The 23742-nt window shown below is 48.1% G+C and overlaps 2 protein-coding genes across 2 annotated transcripts; both read right to left on the reverse strand.

The window, feature by feature from the left end:
• Window positions 1-8161: 8161 nt before the first annotated feature.
• LOC308160258 (keratin, type II cytoskeletal 8-like) lies at window positions 8162-15992 on the reverse strand (the record flags this gene model as incomplete). The annotated part of the gene is made up of 7 exons (XM_080534176.1): window positions 8162-8504; window positions 8719-8939; window positions 13580-13705; window positions 13874-14038; window positions 14227-14383; window positions 14558-14766; window positions 15432-15992. 7 exons carry the CDS (start codon window positions 15990-15992, stop codon window positions 8162-8164), a joined length of 1782 nt encoding a protein of 593 aa, XP_080390302.1.
• A 3203-nt stretch (window positions 15993-19195) lies between these two features.
• LOC308160259 (keratin, type II cytoskeletal 8-like) lies at window positions 19196-22864 on the reverse strand (the record flags this gene model as incomplete). The annotated part of the gene is made up of 7 exons (XM_080534177.1): window positions 19196-19592; window positions 19796-20016; window positions 20268-20393; window positions 20566-20730; window positions 20915-21071; window positions 21239-21447; window positions 22241-22864. The coding sequence occupies 7 exons, from the start codon at window positions 22862-22864 to the stop codon at window positions 19196-19198; spliced, it is 1899 nt and encodes a 632-aa protein (XP_080390303.1).
• Window positions 22865-23742: the final 878 nt, after the last annotated feature.

Here is a 23742-nt window from a genome sequence, read left to right on the forward strand (position 1 = left end):
CCTAGATAGGAAAACTGTTGAGCCGGCCACGGAGCACTCTTTGTCCAGTTGACAGCTAACCCCAGCTGAGTGAGGTGCTGCACCAGTGAGGTTGCGTCCCGAATGGCTCGATTTGGGCATTGGGCCAAGACCAGTAGGTCGTCGAGATATGCTAATATGCGTATCCCGTTTCGCCTCAGTGGTTCGAGGGCTGTCTGCACGCATTTGGAGAAAGTTCGAGGAGCAAGCGCGTACCCGAAGGGCAGGCGCGTGTACTCGTAAACCTTCCCTTGAAAGGCAAAACGCAGACATTTCCTGTGCCTCTCTGTGATTGGCACATGAAAATACGCGTCCCTCAGGTCTATGCTGATTCCGTAGTCGCCCTTCTGTATACAAGACAGAAGGCGCGTCGTTGTCAACATACGAAAGGGGCGTTTCGCCACTCTCTCGTTGAGGACCGTTAAATCTAGTATGGGTCTCATGCCTCCGGATTTCTTTGGGACAAGGAAATACGGGGAGTACCACCCCATGTCCCACTGGTCCCTCGGAACCATTGTCACTGCGCCCTTTGTTAGGAGATTCGTAATCTCCTCCTGGAGCGCACGTGTTTTTATCGGGCAGGACAAAACAGTCTCTCTCACGCCCCTGAAGGGCGGAGGAGGCTGAATGAACTGTAGTGCATATCCCCTCCTCAATGTCCTGTCCAGCCAGCCCGACAGAACACCTGCCCCTTCTAGCCATTCTGCATAACGCAACGACAGCGGCTGGGCCGTCTGTTGTGGTGCAGTCGACAGAAAAAGCTTGAATTTCTGTATGACCCCAGCCGCCACTGTACACCGAGGAGGTGGCACAGCCCAAGGTGGGGTCATTTCGAAAGGATGGGCTGCCGTCTGTAAAGAGTGTTTGTTATGTGTAACAATGCCCTTTATTGACGCAGGTTTATTATGCCTGATAATCAAAGAACCGGCCGCACGCTCATGAGCTGGGCCAGATCCTGATAGACATGGAGGGGTTTTTGATGTAAATAATGGTCCCTCTATACGGCTACAGACAGGGGTGTTTAACCCCGTTTGTGTCGTGATAGGGGTAAGTCTGTTAGGGAGAGAGCTGGCCACACGCTGGTAAGCTGGGCCAGTCTCCGCTTTGTTTCTAACCGGTAGCGATTGGACCACGCTCCGACAAGGCAGGCGGGTCTCCGCTCCGGTAGATAACATGGGAAAATCTCCTTTACTGAAAAAGTAAGGTGGGGATTTTCCTTCTTTTACCTCTTTATGAGGTAGCAGCCATGAAGAGGAAACCGGTGGTGGGGTCATTACCGACCCCTCCGCCAGTGAAACCGGGCCACGCTGCCGTGGGGGGCCGTAGCGGGCACTCCCAGTGGTCAGCGGCGGGGGCTGGGGATGCCGAGTGGGGCATGGCTCCGTCTGTAGAGGTAGAGTCAGTGCCGCATCACGCCGAAACCTCAGTTTCGCAGCCGTTGACGGTCTAGTCGTCACCACGGCGGAAGAAGAAGAGGTGGAGGGTCGCTGGAGGGGGAGGTGGCTGGCAAGGTGCTTCTTAGCCTCCTCCATCGCGGCCAGGCGCTTCGTCATGGTGTCCATGACGGGACCGAATAGCCCTTGTCTCTCTATTGGAGCATTCAGTAGGGCCATCCGGTCCGCCCCGGTCATGGTGGTGAGAGACAGCCACATCTGTCGCTGCTGCACCACCGCGTTTGCCATCAGGCGACCCCCACAAACCGCGACGCCCTGGGCCAGGTACATCGTCGCGGCACTGAGCTTGCTCAGAAGCTCAGCCTCCGCTGCAGACAAACCGTTGGGTCGGTCTGTGGTGATTTTCGCAATGGCGGCGTTAAACACGGCGATGTTATTCGCCGCTGCCGCCGCCTGCGCACCGAGAGCGTAGCTCTTGTCTACCAGGGTGGCGTTAAACCTGTCACGCTGGTTGAGCAGCATAGGTTTTTTAGGCACCGACCAGGCGCTGGACCCCGGTACCAAGTAGGCGGCTAGCGCTGGTTCGAGCGGCGGGGAGCCGTTGGTCATCCCCTCCGCGAGCCCCTCCACTCTGGTAAAGGGCAAAAACGCCTTCACTGGCGCCCTGCCTGTGAGTGGTTCTCCCCACTTGTCCTCCACGAACTTATCTAAGCCCGGGAGGACAGCGTTAGGAGGTTGGTCCTGTCGCTTCGCCCTTTTCCCGTAAAACAGGTCCTTCTCCCAGAAGGACTCCGTTGGGGGAGGGGAGGCGGGACGGGGAATTGCCAACACGCCTGCCGCAGCTTCCAGGAGGCCCTGGAAGTCGTGGTGGAGTGATGGGGGGGCGAGGGCGGGGAGCACGTGCGCCTCTACCTGCCGCTCGCTCTCATCAGAGCTTTCTGATTCTGACACCGGCACCGACCACTCAGCTGGGTGAGGGCGGCGTGATGTCATGGCCGGCTGAGCGGGCGGGACCATCCCTACTTGGGGAGGTGCCTGCCCAGAACGCCGCTCTTGCTTGTCCTCCGCTGCTAGGAAATCGCAGCGGCAGGTGTCCCGGAGGAACTTATTCGTGGTCGGCGGCGGACGATCCAACGCTGAAGGGAAAAGTCTCCTCCGCTGAAAAGTGTCCTCCGCTGCTTGGAAGTCGCAGCGGCAGGCGTCCCGGAGGAACTTCTCCATAGGCGGCGGACGATCCATCTTGAAGGGAAAAGTCTGGCGGGTCCTCTAGTCTTAGTAGTCGTCCTTCTCAGTCTTCAGATATAAACCCATGCTGAACTTTTTGGGAGAATGATGGAGCGAAGTACGCCCCTTTATATAGCACCCCAGGCGGGCGCAGGCATTGAAAAATTCAGTCATTGGCTACTTTAGGTAGCGGGTAAACCAATAGGAGCAGAGCTCCCCTATGGGGCGGAGCTCCACGATATAGAACCCTAGGACCACGGGCGTGTAAGGTACCAGTCACCTAATTATGGCCTGATATACATAGGCTACTATGCTATGATGATAATATACACTAAGCGTAAATATGAAAATGCATTGTGGATTAACCTTCCCCAGTTAATGACCATATTGTATAGTTTATGTCAAGCATTTCACTACTTATAATGTCCTTACACTACTGTATATTCTGTAAGCCTAGCATAGTATGCCACCCCCATCTGACTGAATCAGGTAAAGCGGTCATGAGAAGATGAGTTTTATTTTATTATATTAGCATTAGTCTTAGCCAAAAGGATCACATTTTAAAAGCCTGTTTTTTGAGATATCTGGAAATGCTTCAACATGGTAACACATTGTAGTGCCAATAATGCATTGTTAATCAGACATGGGAGGTATATGTTTTCAATATATTTATAGAGTATGTTAAGTGATGAACCAGAGTAAAGTTGTCTGTGTAGGCTATTTGTGAACGATATAGAATGTTAAGCTGAATGGAATCAATATACAGCATAGAGGCAATGACAAGGTTAGTGAATGAGTGAAACAACATCAAATAAAGAGTCAATAGAAAGGGGGAAATGTGCTTTTAGTAAGGGAAATGTAGTGATGAACATGGTTGTGTGTTGTTGTTGTCGTTGTTGTTGTTGTTGTTGTTGTCACTCCCATCTTCCGTCGGAGACTGAAGACCCATCTCTTCAGGTTACACCTTAACTGCTCTTCCTGAGACATTTACTACCCCCAGCACTGCGTCTCCTGAGACACCCGCTTTTGCCCTTTACTGTGTCCCCTATGACTGCCCCCCCTGTACTGTTTCTCTGTTTCTCCAGTCTCTATACAAAAAAAAAAAAAACTGCATTTTGTCTTTTTTGTTTGTTTCTTTTTGTTCCTTCTATCACGGAGACTGCCAATGGCCCCGGGCCTGAGCTAGATTACTCTTCCTGCTACGACTGGTGGATTGTTGATTCACTTGCTTAGTCAAATGTATTAATTGTCGTGTAAAAGTCGCTTTGGAATAAGGACATGGCCAAATGTATATGAAACCACGTCATTTCATTACCTTAACATCTATCCTCTGTCCTCTCGTATTCATAAAATATGGAGGAGGGGTGGAGGGTGGGCACGTGTTGTCACAGACGTGTCTAAAATGTCAAAAAGTTCAAACAAAAAAAGTTTTTTTTTAAAATATCTTCAAATGCTTTGACATAGTAACACATTGTAGTGCCCTCTATCAGCCTGTCAACTGCCATACATATTGACGTAGCAGGGCAAATTCAAAAAGCATTTGAAAATTCTGGGCGAATTCTTTTTCTTTTCATATCATTTTCTCCAATATCTTTAAATGGATCTCTTATCCTTGAACACCCTATAAAGAGATGTGCACCACGCATGTTCATGTGCAATTTTGGACCAATCAGACTTACAGTTGAATTTATGCTACTGCCATAATTACTCAATTCATAGCATTTTTGGTTAGGGACTTTTTGGCTTTTTACCAAAGCCAGGAAAATAATAATAAGAAGAAGTATACCACCAATAACAATATAATCAACACTTCCCTTTCATCCGGAATCTTCCCTGAAGCCCTGAAAACTGCAGTTATCAAGCCATTACTAAAAAAGAATGGCCTTGACCCATTTGTACTAAACAACTATAGACACATATCAAACCTCCCCTGTACAGGAAAAATAATTGAAATGGTTGCCCATGAACAACTTAGCAATTATTTGACCCTAAATGATCTCTTGGATGACTTTTCAATCAGGCTTTCGACCCCTACATAGCACTGAAACGGCCCTTATTAAGGTCCTTAATGACATTGGTGTAAACACCAACTCTGGAAAAATCTCAGTTTTGGTACTACTGATCTTAGCGCTGCCTTTGACACTGTAGACCACAGCATTCTAATAGATAGATTTAAAAAACCTGGGTAGGACTTTTGGGCACTGCCATAAACTGGTTTAGATCATACCTACAGGACAGAAGATACTATGTCTCCATTGGCAACTTTGTGTCTGAACAAATTAAAATGACATGGGGTTCCCCAAGGGTCAATCCTTGGCCCCCTTCTATTCAATCTCTACATGCTTCCATTGGGACACATTATAAAAAAGAACAAAATTGCCTACCACAACTATGCGGATGACACTCAAATCTACATAGCCCTCTCACCGAACGACTATAGTCCCATTGACAATCTCTGTAATTGCATTGAGCAAATAAATGCCTGGATGACACAAAACTTCCTCCAACTAAACAAGGACAAAACAGAGATAAAATGTATTCGGTGCACCTGACAAAAGATCGAAAGTCAGTGCAAAACTTGATTCTCTCTCTCTTCAAACTAAAAAACAGGTTAGAAATATTGGTGTAATTCTAGACTCCGATCTAAACTTCAACAGCCACATAAACTCAATAACTAAATCAGCCTACTATCACCTGAAAAACACAACAAGAATGAGAGGTTTCATGTCCAAGCAAGACATCCATCAATTTTTTTTAGAGTAGACTTGATAATTGTAATGGTCTACTAACAGGCCTATCTAAAGGAGCTGTTCGTAAATTGCAGCACATCCAAAATGCCGCTGCTAGGGTCCTAACAAAAACAAAGACGTTTGAACACATTACACCAATCCTGAGATCCCTGCACTGGCTACCAGTCTCTCAGTGAATTGAATTCCAAATCCTCCTAATTACATACAAATCACAAAATGGTCTTGGACCAAAATACATATCAGATCTTCTCCCACCCTATATTCCGGCAAGGCCCCTAAGGTCAGCTGAGACTAATCAGCTAATAATTCCAAGAGTGAAAACAAAACACGGTAAAGCAGCATTCAGTTACTCTGCTGCATGCTCCTGGAACAAACTCCCTGAAGAAATCAAACAGGCCCAAACCCTACAAATATTTAAAACTAAGCTAAAAAACCTTTAAGTTCAGCAGCAGTTATGGTTAAACGCTAACACTCTATCTATGCCTTTTATCCATTAAATATTATACTTTTTTCAATTGTTTTATCTTTTTACTTCTTATACCTGCAGCAGTTATGAGTTTTATGATCCATAACCCAAGCGCTATAAATCCACTGCAAATAGGCTAAATGTGTTTGCAAATGTGTCCTTTTACACTGCGATCTCACACACCGTATTGGCCAGTATAGTGGTTGAATACAGATGCAGTATCAAACGTGTTATTTTACACTGCAATCTCACATGGCGTATCGCTCAAGATAACGGCTTAACACAGACACAGTAACTGCAATCTCACACGCCATTTCAGGAAGAGCAGCACTTTTATCAATATATTTTTATTCATTGTCTTATTATGTTGTTAAATGTTTATCTATTTATTTTCTCTGTATAGGCTATGTATCTATTCTTGACATTTTATCTTTTTTTTTTTCTTACTATCCTTCTTTTTCTGTATTTATTTTGCTATATGTAAAGCACTTTGAATTGCCCCTGTTGTATGAAATGTACTATACAAATAAACTTGCCTTGCCATGTATAACACCTCCTACTTTAGTGTCCCCATAATGGGATAATTGGCTTGACAGGTGTTTCTGTTAAGTCAGGTGTGTTCCGTCACATAATTTGTGCAGGCATAAGCTGATAATGTGTAGTATTGATTCTATGCTTTGAATTTTCCTTTGGTGTTTGCTACTGGTGTCCGTCAACATAATAACCAAAGAGACATTATTAAAAGTCAGGAAAGCCGCTATGAGGGTGAAAAATCAGAACAAATCTATCAGAAACATAGCCAAAACCTTAAACATAGCCAAAACCCAAACAAAACAGTTTGGAACATTATTAAAAGAAAAGAAAGCACTAGTGAGCTCAACAAATGCAAACAGCCTGGTAGTCCAAGGAAGACTTCTGCAGTGGATGTGGGTGGAGGAGGTCAGATATACAAGGAGGATTTTGTAAGAGATGCGGGACTTGACCGGAAGCCTGTGGATGTGGATGAGGGTGGGGGTGATGTGCTGCCACGGCTTGGTATGTGCGATAACCCTGGCAGCAGAGTTTTGGACAAATTAAAATAGGATAAGTTAAAATTAGATGACATCCAAGTTTGGATTTCACATATGCAGTTGACTGAGGGGGAGCTGAGAGGAAGGAGTAGTGCTGAGATAGATTTGTGCATCATAAGCGTAGCAGTGGAAGATGAGGCCATGACGCCAGATGATCTGGCCGAGTAGGAGCATGTATATAGTGAAGAGGAGGGGCCCAAGCACAGAGAACAACCTTTTGTGAATCCAGAACCTTTTATGTTTACAACAGTCTTGCTACTCTTGCCTCTCTTTACATTGAGCTACACTGTGTTTTCTATGGTGGTCCCTGACAACACCAACCACCAGTGCACACCTCAATAACCAACCACAAAACAAAACAAAAGATGAGTCTCAACAAAGATATAAGAGAACTCAGATTTATTCAAGATATTTAGTTGGCACGTTGGTCAATGACATTTAATAATTCTGGTCATACCAGTCAGCCTTAATTTGGTCAGAATGAAAAGAAAACAGCAGAATAAAAACACAAACCTCAGTGGAGAACCCATAGTCTCTAATACAGGGAGATTGACAGAGTAGCTAAATGCTAGGTGTCTCTCCCAGAGCTTAGGGGACATCATTTTAGGACTGTATACGGCTGCTTTTGATGACCTCACAGTACAAAGCATGATGGCGGTACTGGGTTGCAAAGGTCAGAGAGAACCAACTGACACTATATACTTTTCTGTCATGAGTTTGTCATGAATAACATGCACCGTAGTTCATCTATTCTTATCTTTAGACGGCCGCCATCTTGTGTGTAGTTGTAAACTTATGTTGTTCTCTATGGATGCTTTGTCATGGCACTACAGCCGCTGTTGTGTCTCCATGAAGACATTCACCCAGCAACTAAAAGACAGCATGGCTGAATGGCCAGAACAGTGAGCAGACACGCTTCTTCTTCTACTGCCCATGTTATTTTTTGGTATCTCGATACCAGCACTTGGTAGCTGTCAACTGCAGTCGGAGTGCATTATCAAATCCTCATCTAGTCTAGTATAGGGTATTTGATAAACCTGTATAGGGGCATGTATGTCTCTAAGGATGGATAACACATATGTCAGACCATCCTGGTTTAGTGTAGATCAGTGGATGCTCTGTGTCTGCAGGTGACAGGATAATGCGTGGGGGAAAGCATATTGTGGAGGAGAGGGGGATGGAGAGATGGAGGGGGAGAGAGGGTGAGAAGTGAAGGGTTGGGAGGAACTGCCACTATGCCTAGAAGTGACGGGAGGAGGAGACGGCGGAGGAGCGGGACATGGACATGCCGCCACTACCTCCGCTGCTGCTAATGCCATAGCCGCTGCCTCCTCCCAGGGACATGGACATCCCACCACCACCACCACTGCCGTAGCCGAAACCACCGCCGCCGGAACCACCTCCGCCGAAACCACCTCCGCCAAAACCACCGCCGCCAAAACCACCACTGCCGAAACCACCACCGCCGAAACCGCCGCCTCCACCAATGCCGTAACCACCGCCGCCGCCGCCACCGCCACCACCACCGCCACCAGCAGAGCTTGTGATGTGGACAGTTGCAGTTGCACCACCAGCAGAGATTCTGGGGAGAGATACATTGATCAGTTCAGTGTAGCAAGTTATTAACTATTCGTGATAAGGCTATTAAAGCATTGTCTTGTGAAAGTGTTAACTGCATTTAGAAGTTTGGTGACAGAATTTCTATTGCTTTTATTCTACCTGTTCAGGACCTATAGATTTCCTTCACAATGCATTTTTCTTAATTATTCTTCTCTCTATTTCTGCCATGTGCTTACCTGCTCTCTTCTCCTTCCAGCAGTTTCCTGTAGGTGGCGATCTCAATGTCCAGGGCCAGCTTGACGTTCATCAGCTCCTGGTACTCTCTGACCTGGCGTGCCATATCCTGCTTGGCCCTCTGGAGGGCATCCTCCAGATCCTTGATGCGCAGTCTGGCATCCTGCACGGCCAACTCACCACGCTCCTCAGCCTCTGCAATTTGTGCTTCCAGGGTAGCACGCTAAGAGGTGAAAGAAGGCCACTCTTAACATTCTAGAATCTAGATGGATTAAACTATGTAGGATAGCAAATTCTTAATTTTTCATCCAGGTCTCTAGATTTTATCTCACTGAGATTAACCTTGATAAATAAAGGTTTGTGGTGGGTTGACATAATTCACCCACGGAACTATGGGTTGGGAGTATTGTTCCGCACGACAGTTTAGTGCGTTGTAAACTGAGTTAGTAATACTGTTACTACTACACTTACTGCTTTGAGTGTGTTGTTGACAATCGTTTATGTCCTTCATTAAATGTCTAGCTGTGACATTTGATATGCCGCCTCCGACTCACGTCTCTCGGCACTACACTGGTGACCCCGACGTCAGTCTCGCTGAATCCGAGACTGAACCGAACATGGCAAATAACGCTGTTATTTGGGAGACATCCACGGCAGCATGGTTCGAACCGGACAGAGGCTCAATTCGCCCTCCATGGGATTACAGATGACGCCGCACACTACTTCTACATCGTCTCAGCGCTGGGGAGCTCCACTGCGGCCAGAATGGTGGGCTTCATTACATCTCCCCTTGCCCTGAATAAATATTCAGCGTTTAAGGCTCTCCTCCTCAAGACCTTCGAGCTATCACTGTCAGAACGAGCCCGACGTCTGTTTGCAATTCAGGGGCTGGGAGACAGCAAGCCTTCCCAGCACATGGAGATGATGCTGAACCTGCTAGGTACAGAAGAACTCCCTATTCATAGAACTGCTTCTTCGGTACATGCTGCCACATCTACAGACAGCGCTCGCTAATACGGCTATTACTGCACCCCGCGCCTTAGCGCCGTTTCTTGACCGTTTCTTCCTAACTACCCAGCATTTTGTCCCTGAAGTGCTAGCCCCAACACACAGTTACACACCCCCGGGCAGAGACAGGCTAGCTAACAAGGGCCCTGCAACCACCGACAGCTGTGTGCTTTCCACGCATGCTTTGGCGCGAAAGCACCGCACCACCGAAAGTGCCGCTCCCCTTGCAACTACAACTCAACGGGAAAAGCCAAAGCCTGTGCTCAGTAGTGGCCGTGAGCGTGGGCACAACAAACTGGCTAGTGTTCATCAGAGACACTCTCTGGGTGCAAATTCCTCTGCAATACCGGTGCTCAGAGGAGCGTCCTGCCTGCTACAGTGGGCGACACCGCCGGTAGAGATCATGGCCCACATCCGCTAACGACACATCCGCTATCTGCACCTATGGCATAAAAACTATAGACCTATGTTTCGGGGGTCAGCGGTTTACATGGGACTTTGTCACTGCTGACATCTCTTTCCCCCTCCTCCGCGCAGATTTCCTATGTGCTCACAGACGCCTGGTGGACGCACTGACATTTTTCACTCCAGCTCACTCTCAAAGGATGACAATACCAGCACCTTCTCAGCGAGTTCCCCAGCTTGACACAGCCCACCTTTTCCGCCGCCACTACCAAATAGGGTTGGGTACCGAAAATCGGTACCGGTAGGTACCGGTTACTTTACATTCGGTATGTACCCGTACCGAATCGCAAAGGAGATTTCGGTGCCTCATTTCGGTACTTTTCTATCTTGCGACGTCACATCGCCTGTTAAATTTCCACTCAGTGAAAGCAGCGAGTACGGAAGGATAACGAGAAGGTTGCTAATAGCAACTTCCGCTAGCGGGTTGACGTAACGCGACGCTCGACTTATGGGTGCGTTCGTAAACTCGTTCTGGAATTCTGATCACCACTCGTGGAATGCCTTCTGTCCAATCAAATGACTTGCTCCCCTTATGACGTTGGGCCCAGTGTGAGCTGCGACGCTCTCAGAGCGAGTTTACGAACGCAAGCCTTTGATTGGACAGTGCACTCCAGGATTCGATGCGTCTGTTGATGACGTAGTGCGGATGTGTGGCTGCGTCTCTGCGAGGTAAACAACATGATCGGGGATCTCTTGATATTCGGGTACTGTCCTTATCCTACTACTGTGTCTGAAAAATTAATCGTCATGTCAACATGGACCAGAGAGGGGGAGGGGAGTAGTAGTTGCTGAGCGGCAACAGAGTTTGGATTTTGACGAGGTGGAGGGCTCCAGTTTATCAGAGTTATATTTCCTCTTGGTTCTGGGGGCTATGCAGGCCTCTTCAATAGATCCCTTTTCTAAGAATATTCTGATGTCCTTGAGGGGCTGCCGAACAAGTGTGTACTCGTATTCGACATCAGTACCAACGATAGGCACCCCCAGCTTAATGGAGTCCCCAAGGCTCAGGAGTTTTATTTTCATTTATTTTAATTTGAGTGTATATTTAACTAATATATATTGTGCCTCAGCAATAAAAAAGTGAAAAGCTGTTTAATGTTGTCGACCGTGTTATTATTATATATATATATGTCATTTAAAAAAATCAAAAGTACCGAATTAAGTACCGTTTTGGTACCGGTACCGTTTTTAAAGTATCGGTTAGGTACCGGTACCGGATAAAACCCAAACGGTACCCAACCCTACTACCAAACGTGGAGTGGAGCACCACATAGACACCATCTATGCTAGGGCCCGATGGCTCAACCCCGACAGACTAGTGGTTGCTAAGTCTGAGTTTTCCAACATGGAGCGCCTTGGTATCATCCGCCGATCAGACAGCCCTTGAGCTTCACCGCTCCACATCGTGCCAAAACCAGATGGCGGATGGCAACCGCGTGGCGACTACCACCGCCTCAACGATGCTACAACACGCGACCGCTATCCAGTCCCCCACATTCAGAACTTCCAAGCTAAACCTGGTGGGTGGCTACCACCAAGTTCCTGTGCACCCCTCAGACATCCCCAAAATGGCAGTGATCATGCTGTTCGAGCTGTTTGAATTCCTGCGCATGCCGTTTGGACTTAAGAATGCAGCCCAGTCCTTTCAGCGGCTGATGGATTTGGCGCTCAGAGACATGCCATTCATCTTCGTCTATTTGGATGACATCCTCATCGCCAGCTCCTCGAAGGAGGAGCACCTGGCACATCTCCGAGACCTCGTCACAAGGCTCAGCCAACACGGCCTGATCATCAACCTGGCGTGTGTTCGGGTTACCCTCCATCCATTTCCTTGGACATCTCGTCAACAAAGATGGGGCCGCCCCTCTCCCATCGAAGGTGGAGGCAGTTTCCGCTTTCCCCCACCCACACACAGCTCGAGCACTCCGAGAATTTATCCACCGTGCTGCCCACACCATGCACCCGCTGTACGAGTCCATGAAGGGCAAATCCCCAAACTAGGCCATCAACTGGACAGCCGAAAGCCGCCCTAAGCCAGGCCGCCATGTTGGCCCTCCCGTCACCCAAGGCCCCTATTGCCATCACCACCGACGCATCGCACTGCGCCGTACGCCGCAGTGCACAAACAATGGGTCACAGGCGCCTGGCAGCCGCTCGCCTTTTTCAGCCGTCAGTTGACACCCAGAGAGCGCAAATACAGTGCATTCGACAGGGAGCTCCTTGGCCTCTGGTTGGCGGTTCGCCACTTCCGGTTCCTGCTGGAAGGCCGTGAGTTTACGGTTTTCATGGATCACAAACCCCTCAGGTTCTCCATGTCCAAGGTAGCCAAGCCTTGGTCCACCCACCAGCAATGCCAGCTCTCGTACATATCCGAGTACACCATGGACATCCAACACATCGCCAGGAAGTTCAACATGGTTGCGGCCTGCCTCTCCACAGCAGTCGTCGGGACTGTTCGGCTGGGTCTCGACTAAGGGCGCGGACCAGGCCTTTGACCACGGGGTCCAGACGGACGACCACTGGGTGGACAAACCCCCATGGGTCATGCTTGGCCTTAGGTGCGCCCCTAAAGAACTCGTCCATGTCCAGACCCTACAAGTCCCCAGGGATTTCATCCCGAACGCCACTGTCCCCTGTTCTGCAGCCAGGCAGCACTCCTCCCTGCTGGAGGCCTCCGGGGCGTTCGTGCCCGTCCATACATCACAGCACGATACCCCTGCTTTCCGGGTCCCCCCCGGGCTGCGCTCGACAGACTTTGTTTTCAGCTGGCCACAACGCCTACCACGGCCCCCTACGCCCCCCTTACTATGGCCCGTTCAGGGTCCTGCAGCATGGTGACAAGAGCCTGGTGGTGGACGTTGGTGGTAGGCCGGAGACTGTCTCCATCGCTAGGATCAAGTCCGCTTACGTGGACGTTTCCCGGCCATTGGAACTCGCTCAGCCTCCATGCTGTGGCCGCCCTCGACCTCGTCGACACCCTTGCCACCCGATCTGGTAGATAACGCAGCTGCGCCCCCTGCCCCTGCACCTGCTGCCCCCTCCTCGGCCCCTTTCTTCCATACAACCGCCGGGGTTGGGCCGTCGTCCCTCCCCGACACAGGGATTTTGACTATGGGTGAATTCTGGGGGGGCTTGTGTGGTGGGTTGACATAATTCACCCACGGAACTATGGGTTGGGAGTATTGTTCTACACCGACAGTTTAGTGCGTTATAACGTGAGTTAGTAATACTGTTCCACTTATTGCTTTGTGTGTTGTTGACAATCGTTAATGTCCTTCATTAAACCTCTAACTGTGACATTTGATACGCCGCCACCGACTCCCGTCTCTCGGCACTACAGGTTAAATTAATTGTGTTTGTGTTTGGAGTTATCCATCATAACTACATTACCTGTGCCTTGATAGACTCAATCTCATTCTGGAGACGGGTGATCATGCGGGTTTGCTCTTGAATCTCGGCCTTGGTGGTGCGGACGTCCTCACCATACGATCCTGCTGAAGTCTGCATCTCTTCAAACTGGTGGAAGACAGATAGAAGTAGACATTCTAAGATATTGGAGTGGAAAAGCATACAATGGAATTGAATAGAACATCATTATCCATCTGAAGTTGGAATATTGTCTTTGGGTTCACCATCTCTAGGATTATCCTAAAAAATGAATGATGTAGATTCTTCTCCTCTTACCTTCTGCTTGTACCAAGTCTCAGTCTCGGCTCTGCTGCGGTAGGCGATTTCCTCATACTGGGCGCGCACTTCAGCCACGATGGAGTCCATGTCCAGGTTACGGCTGTTGTCCATCTCCACCACCGCTGAGGTGTCCTTGACCTGGCCCTGCAGCTCATGCAGCTCCTGGAGGGGGACAAGGAGAAGGGGGGTGGAGAAGGAGAGTGAGGGAGGGAGACGTGGGAGTATCAACACCACTGATTCCCAATGAAAGAGCTTAGGATTTGTGATATTAGGACTGTGCAATTTTATCTCAATGAGATTAACCTGGTATTCAAATAATATTTCATAATTAATGACTATGTGGGCCTTACTGCTTCATAGACGGCTCTGAGGAAGTTGATCTCATCCTGGAGGGCGTCGACCCTGGACTCCAGTTCCACCTTGTTCATGTAGGCAGCATCAACATCCTTCTTGAGAAGGACAAACTCATTCTCCACTACAGGACGCTTGTTGATTTCATCTTCATATCTGAAAAGAGACAGAATATGATGTTGCTACATTGACCAAAATGTATATGAGAACAGTGAATGCATTCTTAACCCCCTTAATGCCCTTTCTAATTACTTCTTCAGTGGTGTTCCAATGCTGATTTAGTGCCATTCTAGAGATTTATTTTAAGGTTGTGTTTCTCCATTCACTCACTTGTTCTTGAAGTCCTCCACCAGAACCTGCATGTTGTTCAGCTCTCCCTCCAGCTTGAGCTTCTCATTGCCCAGACCATCCAGCTGCCTGCGCAAGTTGGCGATGTAGGCCTCGAACATGCCGTCGATGTTGGAGCGTGTGGTGGTCTGGTCCTGCAGGAGGCTCCACTTGGTCTCCAGCATCTTGTTCTGCTGCTCCAGGAAGCGCACCTGTACACAGGAAGTGTTTGGTAATCAATATCCTTGATTTATCATTTGATTTGTCAGCCGTATAAGTAACGGTTCCTGTGGTAACATCTCACTGTTAAATATGCATAACTTGATTGTATTTAGTGGCTCAAGATTCAGCATGCATATTCTACCTGAGGTCATAAAGACTATGCCTATACTTCCAATGGGGACCACACCTTGGTTACAAAGGTACACACGCGTACACACACACACATGCATGTACGCAGACATACACATACACACACTCTCACGAACGCACTTGAACGTCCTAGATATCAACTGTCATTGCAAAGTAAATGTGATGCTATTATATGTACCATTGCAGCCTACTATGTTTATACTCCTGACTAAATAACTTTAATAAAATGAAACACTTCCAAACATTCTAAATCTGCTCATCCAGCGCCCAATCCAAGCAAAAATCAAAGGCACATGACACATTTGAGACAGAGCAAATACTATTTTTGCAAGATATGTGTGTCATACTGCCACCACCTTATCCTTGCAATATGCTGTTCAAATAATTTTGACATGCTTATAGTTAATATATACCTATAACATGTCATTACCACAGAATTTCACAGTTATAACACATTTGAACCTATAACCACACAATGGCTTTAGGAATACAGAGGAGCACTGACCTTGTCAATGAAGGAGGCGAAGCGGTTGTTGAGGGTCTTGATTTGTTCCTTCTCATTGGTACGGACGGTCTGGATGTTGGGGTCGATCTCCAAGTTGAGGGGGGCCAGTAGGCTCTGGTTGACTGTGACTGCTGTGATGGGGGCAAAGCCAATACCACCACCACCGAAGCCACCACCACCGATTCCACCACCAAAGCCACCACCACCGAAGCCACCACCGCCGCCGTGACCACCGCCACCATATCCTGCGCTTCCTCCACCCATACCAAAGCCGCCACCACCGAAGCCGCCACCACCGAGGGCGAGACCACCACCGAAGCCTCCTCCACCTCCACCTCCACTCGAGTAGCCGTAGCTGGATCCACCTCCACCTCCACCGCCGAAACCTCCTCCACCTCCTCCGCCCACAGAGCGTCTAGTGGACACACTGCTGACACGGCTGGAGCCCATGGGAGCAGCCGCAGCAGAGAAGCTGGAGAAGCTCCTCCGGCTTCCACCACTGCTGAAGCTTGCTCCACCGCCGCTTATGCTGCCTCCACCGTAACTCGACCTGAAGGCCATGGCTGTTCTTCTCTTTCACAGATCTGACGATTAGAAAAAAGGAGGGGAGAAGAATAGAGAGAGAGACAGAGAGGAGCAAGACAGTTGAGTCCCTCTGAGTGCCTTCAGTCTGCGGACCCCAGGTTTATATCTGCCTCCAACCGGGTGGGGTTCCTGGCTCCTGCTGGGAAACCACCTCCATCATCAGTTCTTCCCTGGATCAGCTCTTTCTCACCTCCCTCCCTGTAGGCCTGTTGGCTACTCAGCAACTGTAAACCGAGCAGGCCTTGGGCCTACCCATGTACACACACAGACACACACACACACACACACACACACACTTTCACATAATGACACACAATGATGATTTGATCAGGTTATGGAGTTCAGGTTATGTCATGGAAAGCTGTATTATAAAATGGACAATACCGAGTGCAGTAACAGTTTTCCCAGACACACATAGCCTACACACATACACATTATCCCCATGATTACTCATTGACACAGGATCTGTCCCAGCTGCCTTTAAGACAGCCAGAGTCAAGCCTCTTCTCAAGAAACTAACTCTTGACCTGTTTGCTGTCCATAACTACAGACCGGTATCTCTTCTCTCCTTCATATCTAAAACCCTTGAGTGTGCTGTCTCTAATCAACTGTCCCTTGTTGACCATTACCAATCTGGCTTTAAGGCTGGGCACTACTGAAACTGCCCTTCTTGCTATCAAGGAGGCCCTCCACTCTCAAGCTTCCTCCCTCTCCTCTGTTCTCATTCTTCTGGACATGTCTGGTGCATTTGACACAGTAAACCTGATTCTTCTCTCCATCCTCTCAGAACTGTGCATCTTTGGCTCAGCACTCTCCTGGTTTGCATCCTACCTGGCTGATCGCTCTTACCAGGTGACGCGGAGAAGATCGCTGTCCTCTCCACGAGCCCTCACCACTGGGGTCCCACAGGGCTCCGTCCTACAGTCCTTATTGCTCTCCCTCTATACCAAATCTCTTGGCTCATTAATTTCCTCACATGGTTTCTCCTACCTGCTACGTAGATGACACCCAACTCTTTCTCTGTCTCCCACTCTGACTCACAGGTGGCAACATGTCTTGCAGACATTTCTGCTTCGATGTAAAGCCTACCACCTCAAGCTCAACCTTAACAAGACTGAGCTGCTCTTCCTCCCTGGGAAAGCCTGCTCCAAGACCTCCTCCCAGATAGCCAAGAATCTTGCGATGATCCTTGACAACTACTTATCCTGTGCGATGAACATCTCAGCGATAGCATGCTCCTGCAGTTTCTTCCTCTATAACATCAGAAGGATACGTTCATTCCTCACCAGAGAAGCGGCATAACTCTTGGTCAGGTCACTTGTATTCTCCCTCGAGTACTGCAACACACTCCTGGCTGGGCTCCCCAAATTCTCCCATGTTACCCCTCTCCTTCGAACCTTTCCCTGGCTCCCGATAGCAGCTCACATCAGATTCAAGACTCTGGTACTCGCCTATCTGTGGTCACCCCCAATGGTCACCCCCCAAACACTAGCCCGCTCACACCGCTCTTCCCTTCTGCTGGCCGACTGGCATCACTACCTCTACGTGGATGCGGCAGTTGCGCTACCCGGTCATGACTCTTTGCTGTCCTGGCTCCCCGCTGGTGGAACAAGCTTCCCACTGCTGTCAGGACTGCAGATTGGTCTGGTAAATGCCAAAAATGTAAATGTACTGTAGCTCTGACCGTAACACAATCAGCATCATTAAGAATGTGATTTGTGTGATATTTTGTAGGATCTAATACAAGATTAAAATCACCCCATATTAAGAATAGTTCTGTGGGGGCACATGCTGTTCTGAAAAACAGTCTCTGTAAGAATTGAGGGTCTTCATGGATTGGTCCGTAAACATTAACCCAAGTGATATGCTCTGCTGCTATAAATCCTCTCAGTATAATATACCTCCCCTCTTTATCTTTGTCTATATGTTCCGCATGAGAAGTTAGTACCTTTTCATGTTTTATGAATTAGTTGAGACCATTAACATTCCATGTTAGGTAACTATATAACATTACATTTGCCCCATTGGTTGCACTAAAATAAGGCAATTTTGACAAGACATGATATCATAGAGATAGTGTGCAGCTGAAATATTGGAGTTGGCTGGACTGACCCTTAACAACCATTTGTGAATCCAGACCCTTTTATGTTTACAACAGTGTTGTTACTCTTGCCTCTCTTTACATTGAACTACACTGTGTTTTCTGTGGTGGTCCCTGACAACACCAACCACCAGTGCACACCTCAATAAACAATCACAAAACAAAACAAAAGATGAGTCTCAACAAAGATATAATAGAGCTCAGATTTATTCAAGATATTTAGTTGGCACAAAGGTCAATGACATTTTTATAATTCTGGACATACCAGTCAGCCTTAATTTGATCAGAATTAAAATAAAACAGCAAAATAAAAACACACTTTGCAAACCTCAGTGGAGAACCCATAGTCCCTAAGACAGGAAGAGTAATAGAGTAGCTAAATGCTAGGGGTCTGTCCCAGAGCTAAGTGAACGCCACTTTAGGACTGTATACGGCTGCTTTTGTTGACCTCACAGTACACAGCAAGATGGCGGTACTGGGCTGCAAAGGTCAGAGAGAACCAACTGACACATTATAGTTTTCTGTCATGAGTTGTGTCATCCTAGGTGAACAACATGGACCTTAGCCCTACTATTCTTATCTTTATATGGCCGCGTAGTGGTAAACTAATGTTGTTCTCTATGGATGCTCTGTCATGGCACTACAGCCACTGTTGTGTCTCCATGACGACATTCACCCAAGTCAGCCTGGCTGAATGGCCAGAAGACTAAAAGTCAGCCTGGCTGAATGGCCAGAAGAGTAAGCAGACACGCTTCTTCTTCTTCTGCTGCCCATATTCTTTCTTGGTATCTCGATACCAGCACTTGGTAGCTGTCAACTGCAGTCGGAGTGCATTATCAAATCCTCATCTAGTCTAGTATAGGGTATTTGATAAGCCTGTGTAGGGGCATGTATGTCTCTAAGGATGGATAACACATATGTCAGACCATCCTGGTTTAGTGTAGATCAGTGGATGCTCTGTGTCTGCAGGTGACAGGATAATGCATGGGGGAAAGCATATTGTGGAGGAGAGGGGGATGGAGAGATGGAGGGGGAGAGAGGGGGAGAAGTGAAGGGTTGGGAGGAACTGCCACTATGCCTAGAAGTGACGGGAGGAGGAGACGGCGGAGGAGCGGGACATGGACATGCCGCCACTACCTCCGCTGCTGCTAATGCCATAGCCGCTGCCTCCTCCCAGGGACATGGACATCCCACCACCACCACCACTGCCGTAGCCGAAACCACCGCCGCCGGAACCACCTCCGCCGAAACCACCTCCGCCGGAACCACCTCCGCCGAAACCACCTCCGCTGAAACCACCGCCGCCAAAACCACCACTGCCGAAACCACCACCGCCGAAACCACCACCACCTCCACCGCCGCCTCCACCAATGCCGTAACCGCCGCCGCCGCCACCGCCACCACCACCGCCACCAGCTCCGCCACCACCAGAGCTTGTGATGTGGATAGTTGCAGTTGCACCACCAGCAGAGATTCTGGGGAGAGATACATTGATCAGTTCAGTGTAGCAAGTTATTAGCTATTCGGCATAAGGCTATTAAAGCATAGTCTTGTGAAAGTGTTAACTGCATTTAGAAGTTTGGTGACAGAATTTCTATTGCCTTTATTCTACCTGTTCTGGACCTATAGATTTCCTTCGCTACTATTTCTTTATTTACTATTTCTGCCATGTTCTTACCTGCTCTCTTCTCCTTCCAGCAGTTTCCTGTAGGTGGCGATCTCAATGTCCAGGGCCAGCTTGACGTTCATCAGCTCCTGGTACTCTCTGACCTGGAGTGCCATATCCTGCTTGGCCCTCTGGAGGGCATCCTCTAGATCCTTGATGCGCAGCCTGGCATCCTTCACGGCCATCTCACCACGCTCCTCAGCCTCGCCAATCTGGGCTTCCAGGGTAACACGCTAACAGGTGGAAGAAGAGAAAGTAAGATTACAAGTTGAAAATGATGATGTGTTTGACCTATTGATATGTTTGATTATCTAATTATATGATTTTTGGGCACTCTTAACTTTCTAGATGGTTTAAGCTATGTAGGAACAACTAGCAAACTATTGATGTGTCATCCAGGTCTCTCTTGAAAAATAGATTAACCTTGATAAAAGGTTAAATTAATTGTGTTTGTGTTTGGAGTTATCCATGATATTTACAGTACCTGTGCCTTAATAGACTCAATCTCGTTCTGGAGACGGCTGATCATGCGGGTTTGCTCGGCAATCTCGGCCTTGGTGGTGCGGACGTCCTCACCATACGATCCTGCTGAAGTCTGCATCTCTTCAAACTGGTGGAAGACAGATAGAAGTGCAGTCTATTAGAATGGAACAGCAGAGAATGGAATGGAATAGAATGTCATTGTCCATCTGAAGATGGAATATTGTCTTTGGCTTCACCATCTCTAGGATTATCCTAAAAAGTAAATAACTGAACGATGTTGAAGTTTCTTCTCCTCTTACCTTCTGCTTGTACCAAGTTTCGGCCTCGGCTCTGCTACGGTTGGCGATGTCTTCGTACTGGGCGCGCACCTCAGCCACGATGGAGTCCATGTCCAGGACACGGCTGTTGTCCATCTCCACCACCGCTGAGGTGTCCTTGATCTGGCCCTGGAGCTCATGCAGCTCCTGGAGGGGGAGGGGGAGAAGGGGGGTGGAGAAGGAGAGCAACGGAGGGAGACGTGGGAGTATCAACACCACTGATTCCCAATGAAAGAGTTTAGGATTTGTGATATTAGGATTGTGCAATTTTATCTCAATGAGATTAACCTGGTTACATCAAATTCAACTATAATTCATGTCATCCCCGTACCGCTTCGTAGACAGCTCCGAGGAAGTTGATCTCGTCCTGGAGGGCGTCGACCCTGGACTCCAGTTCCACCTTGTTCATGTAGGCACCATCAACATCCTTCTTGAGAAGGACAAACTCATTCTCCACTGTAGCACGCTTGTTGATTTCATCTTCATATCTGAAAAGAGAAAAAATATGAGGTTGTTACATTGGCCAAGATTTATATGAGAACAGTGAATGCATTCTTAACCCAATAAAATGCTAGTTAATGCCCTTTCTGATGATGGTGATTTAGTGCCATTCTAGAGACTTCTTCTAGGGTTGTGTTCCTCCATTCACACTCACTTGTTCTTGAAGTCCTCCACTAGAACCTGCATGTTCCTCAGCTCTCCCTCCAGCGTGAGCTTCTCGCTGCCCAGGCCATCCAGCTGCCTGCGCAGGTTGGCGATGTAAGCCTCAAACATCCCGTCGATGTTAGAGCGCGTGGTAGTCTGTTCCTGCAGGAGGCTCCACTTGGTGTCCAGCATCTTGTTCTGCTGCTCCAGGAAGCGCACCTGTACACAGGAAGTGACATCAGAGGAGTTAGTTAGTGTAAGATAGTGTAAGGTGGCAAGATGTTTATGTAATAGAAGGTTTGTCTTGGTAAACAATATCCTGATTTATCAATGTGATTTATCATGTGATTTGTCAGCCATATAAGTTCCTGCGGTAACATATCAATGTTATATTTGCATAACTTGATTGTATTTAGTGGATCATGATTCAGCATGCATATTCTACCTGAGGTCATAAAGACTAAGCCTATACTTCCAATGGGGACCACACCTTGGTTACAAAGGTACACGCAGGTACACTCACACAAGCTTGTACGCACACACACATACACACACACATTCTCACGTATGCACTTGAACGTCCCAGATCAACTGTCATTGCAAAGTAAATGTGATGCTGTTATTTGTACCATTGCATCCAACTATGTTTATGGGTCCTGACCTGGGTTGAAATAATTTGTTATTTCAGGTACTTCATGTCGTTTGGTTTAGCTTGCCTGGCACAGTGGAATCAAAAGGAACAGTCCCAAAAGTCTTAAATCTGCTCACCCAGCGCACAATTCAAGCAAAATCAAAGACACATGACACATTTGAGACAGAGCAAATACTATTTTTGCAAGTTAGGTGTGTCATACTGCCACCGCCTTATCCTTGTAATACACTGTTCAAATCATTTTGACAGGTTTATGGATATTACATACCTATTACATGTCATTACCACAGAATTTCACAGTTATAACACATTTGATCCTATATAAAGACAGCGGCTTTGGGTAAACTGAGGAGCACTGACCTTGTCAATGAAGGAGGCGAAGCGGTTATTGAGGGTCTTGATCTGTTCCTTCTCATGGGTGCGGACGGTCTGGATGTTGGGGTCGATCTCGAGGTTGAGGGGGGCCAGGAGGCTCTGGTTGACTGTGACCGCTGTGATGGGGGCAAAGCCACCACCACCCAAGCCACCTCCGCCCAAGCCACCACCACCGCTACCACCTCCAAAGCCACCCCCAAAGCCACCACCACTGAAGCCACCACCGCCGCCGAGACCACCGCCACCGTATCCTCCGCTTCCTCCACCACCACCGAAGCCGCCACCACCGAAGCCGCCGCCACCGAAGCCGCCTCCGCCACCACCGAGGGCGAGACCACCACCGAAGCCTCCTCCACCTCCACCTCCACCTCCACTCGAGTAGCCATAGCTGGATCCACCTCCGCCTCCACCGCCGAAGCCTCCTCCACCTCCTCCACCCATAGAGCGTCTAACGGACACACTGCTGGCACGGCTGGAGCCCATGGGAGCAGCTGCAGCAGAGAAGCTGGAGAAGCTCCTCCGGCTTCCACCACTCCCACCACCACCTCCACTGAAGCTTGCTCCACCGCCGCTTATGCTGCCTCCACCATAACTCGACCTGAAGGCCATGGCTGTTCTTCTCTTCCTCTCACAGATCTGAAGATGAGAAAAAAGGAGGAGGGGAGAAGAATAGAGAGAGAGACAGAGAGGAGCAAGACAGTTGAGTCCCTCTGAGTGCCTTCAGTCTGCGGACCCCAGGTTTATATCTGCATCCAACCGGGTGGGGCTCCTGCTGGGATCCACCTCTATCATCAGTTGTTCCCTAGATCAGCTCTCTCTCACCTCCCTCTGTCACCTGCAGGCCTGTTGGCTAGTCAGCTCCTGTAAACCGAGCAGGCCCTGGGCATACCCAGGTACACACATATACACACATACACACACACACACTTTCCCATAGGATTTGATTTGATCAGGTTATTGAGTTCAAGTTATGTAATGGAAATGCGTATTATAAAATGGACAATAATGAGTGCAGTAACCGTTTTTCCAGACACACATAGCCTCCAGAGACACCTACTTCCCCCCCTATACTGTATCTCCTGAGACATCTACTACTCCCTTGTACTGTTTCTCCAGCGTCAATTAATAAAAAACAAATATATATATATATATATATGTTCTAAGTTCTTTCTTCTATCACAATGACTGCTAATGGCCCCTGGCCTGAGCATAGATTAATTTTCCTGCTATGACTGGTGGATAGATGATTCACTTACTTAGTCAAACGTATTGATTGTAAGTCGCTTTGGAATAAGGCGTCTGCTAAATGCCAATAATGTAAATGGACTGTCCACTTTCGATATTGCCCGCATTAGCAACAGTTTATCACTGGCCTTTAAAGACAGACACACATTCATGCCCATTGGAAACCAGGTCTAAGAAGAGATAATAATATAATGTTTATGTGAGAGAAAAGTTATGTTCTGGATTGAGTACAATAAGCCTGT

Source organism: Nansenia antarctica (assembly GCF_963989245.1).
Source record: "Nansenia antarctica genome assembly, chromosome: 6".
Taxonomy (NCBI): domain Eukaryota; kingdom Metazoa; phylum Chordata; class Actinopteri; order Argentiniformes; family Microstomatidae; genus Nansenia; species Nansenia antarctica.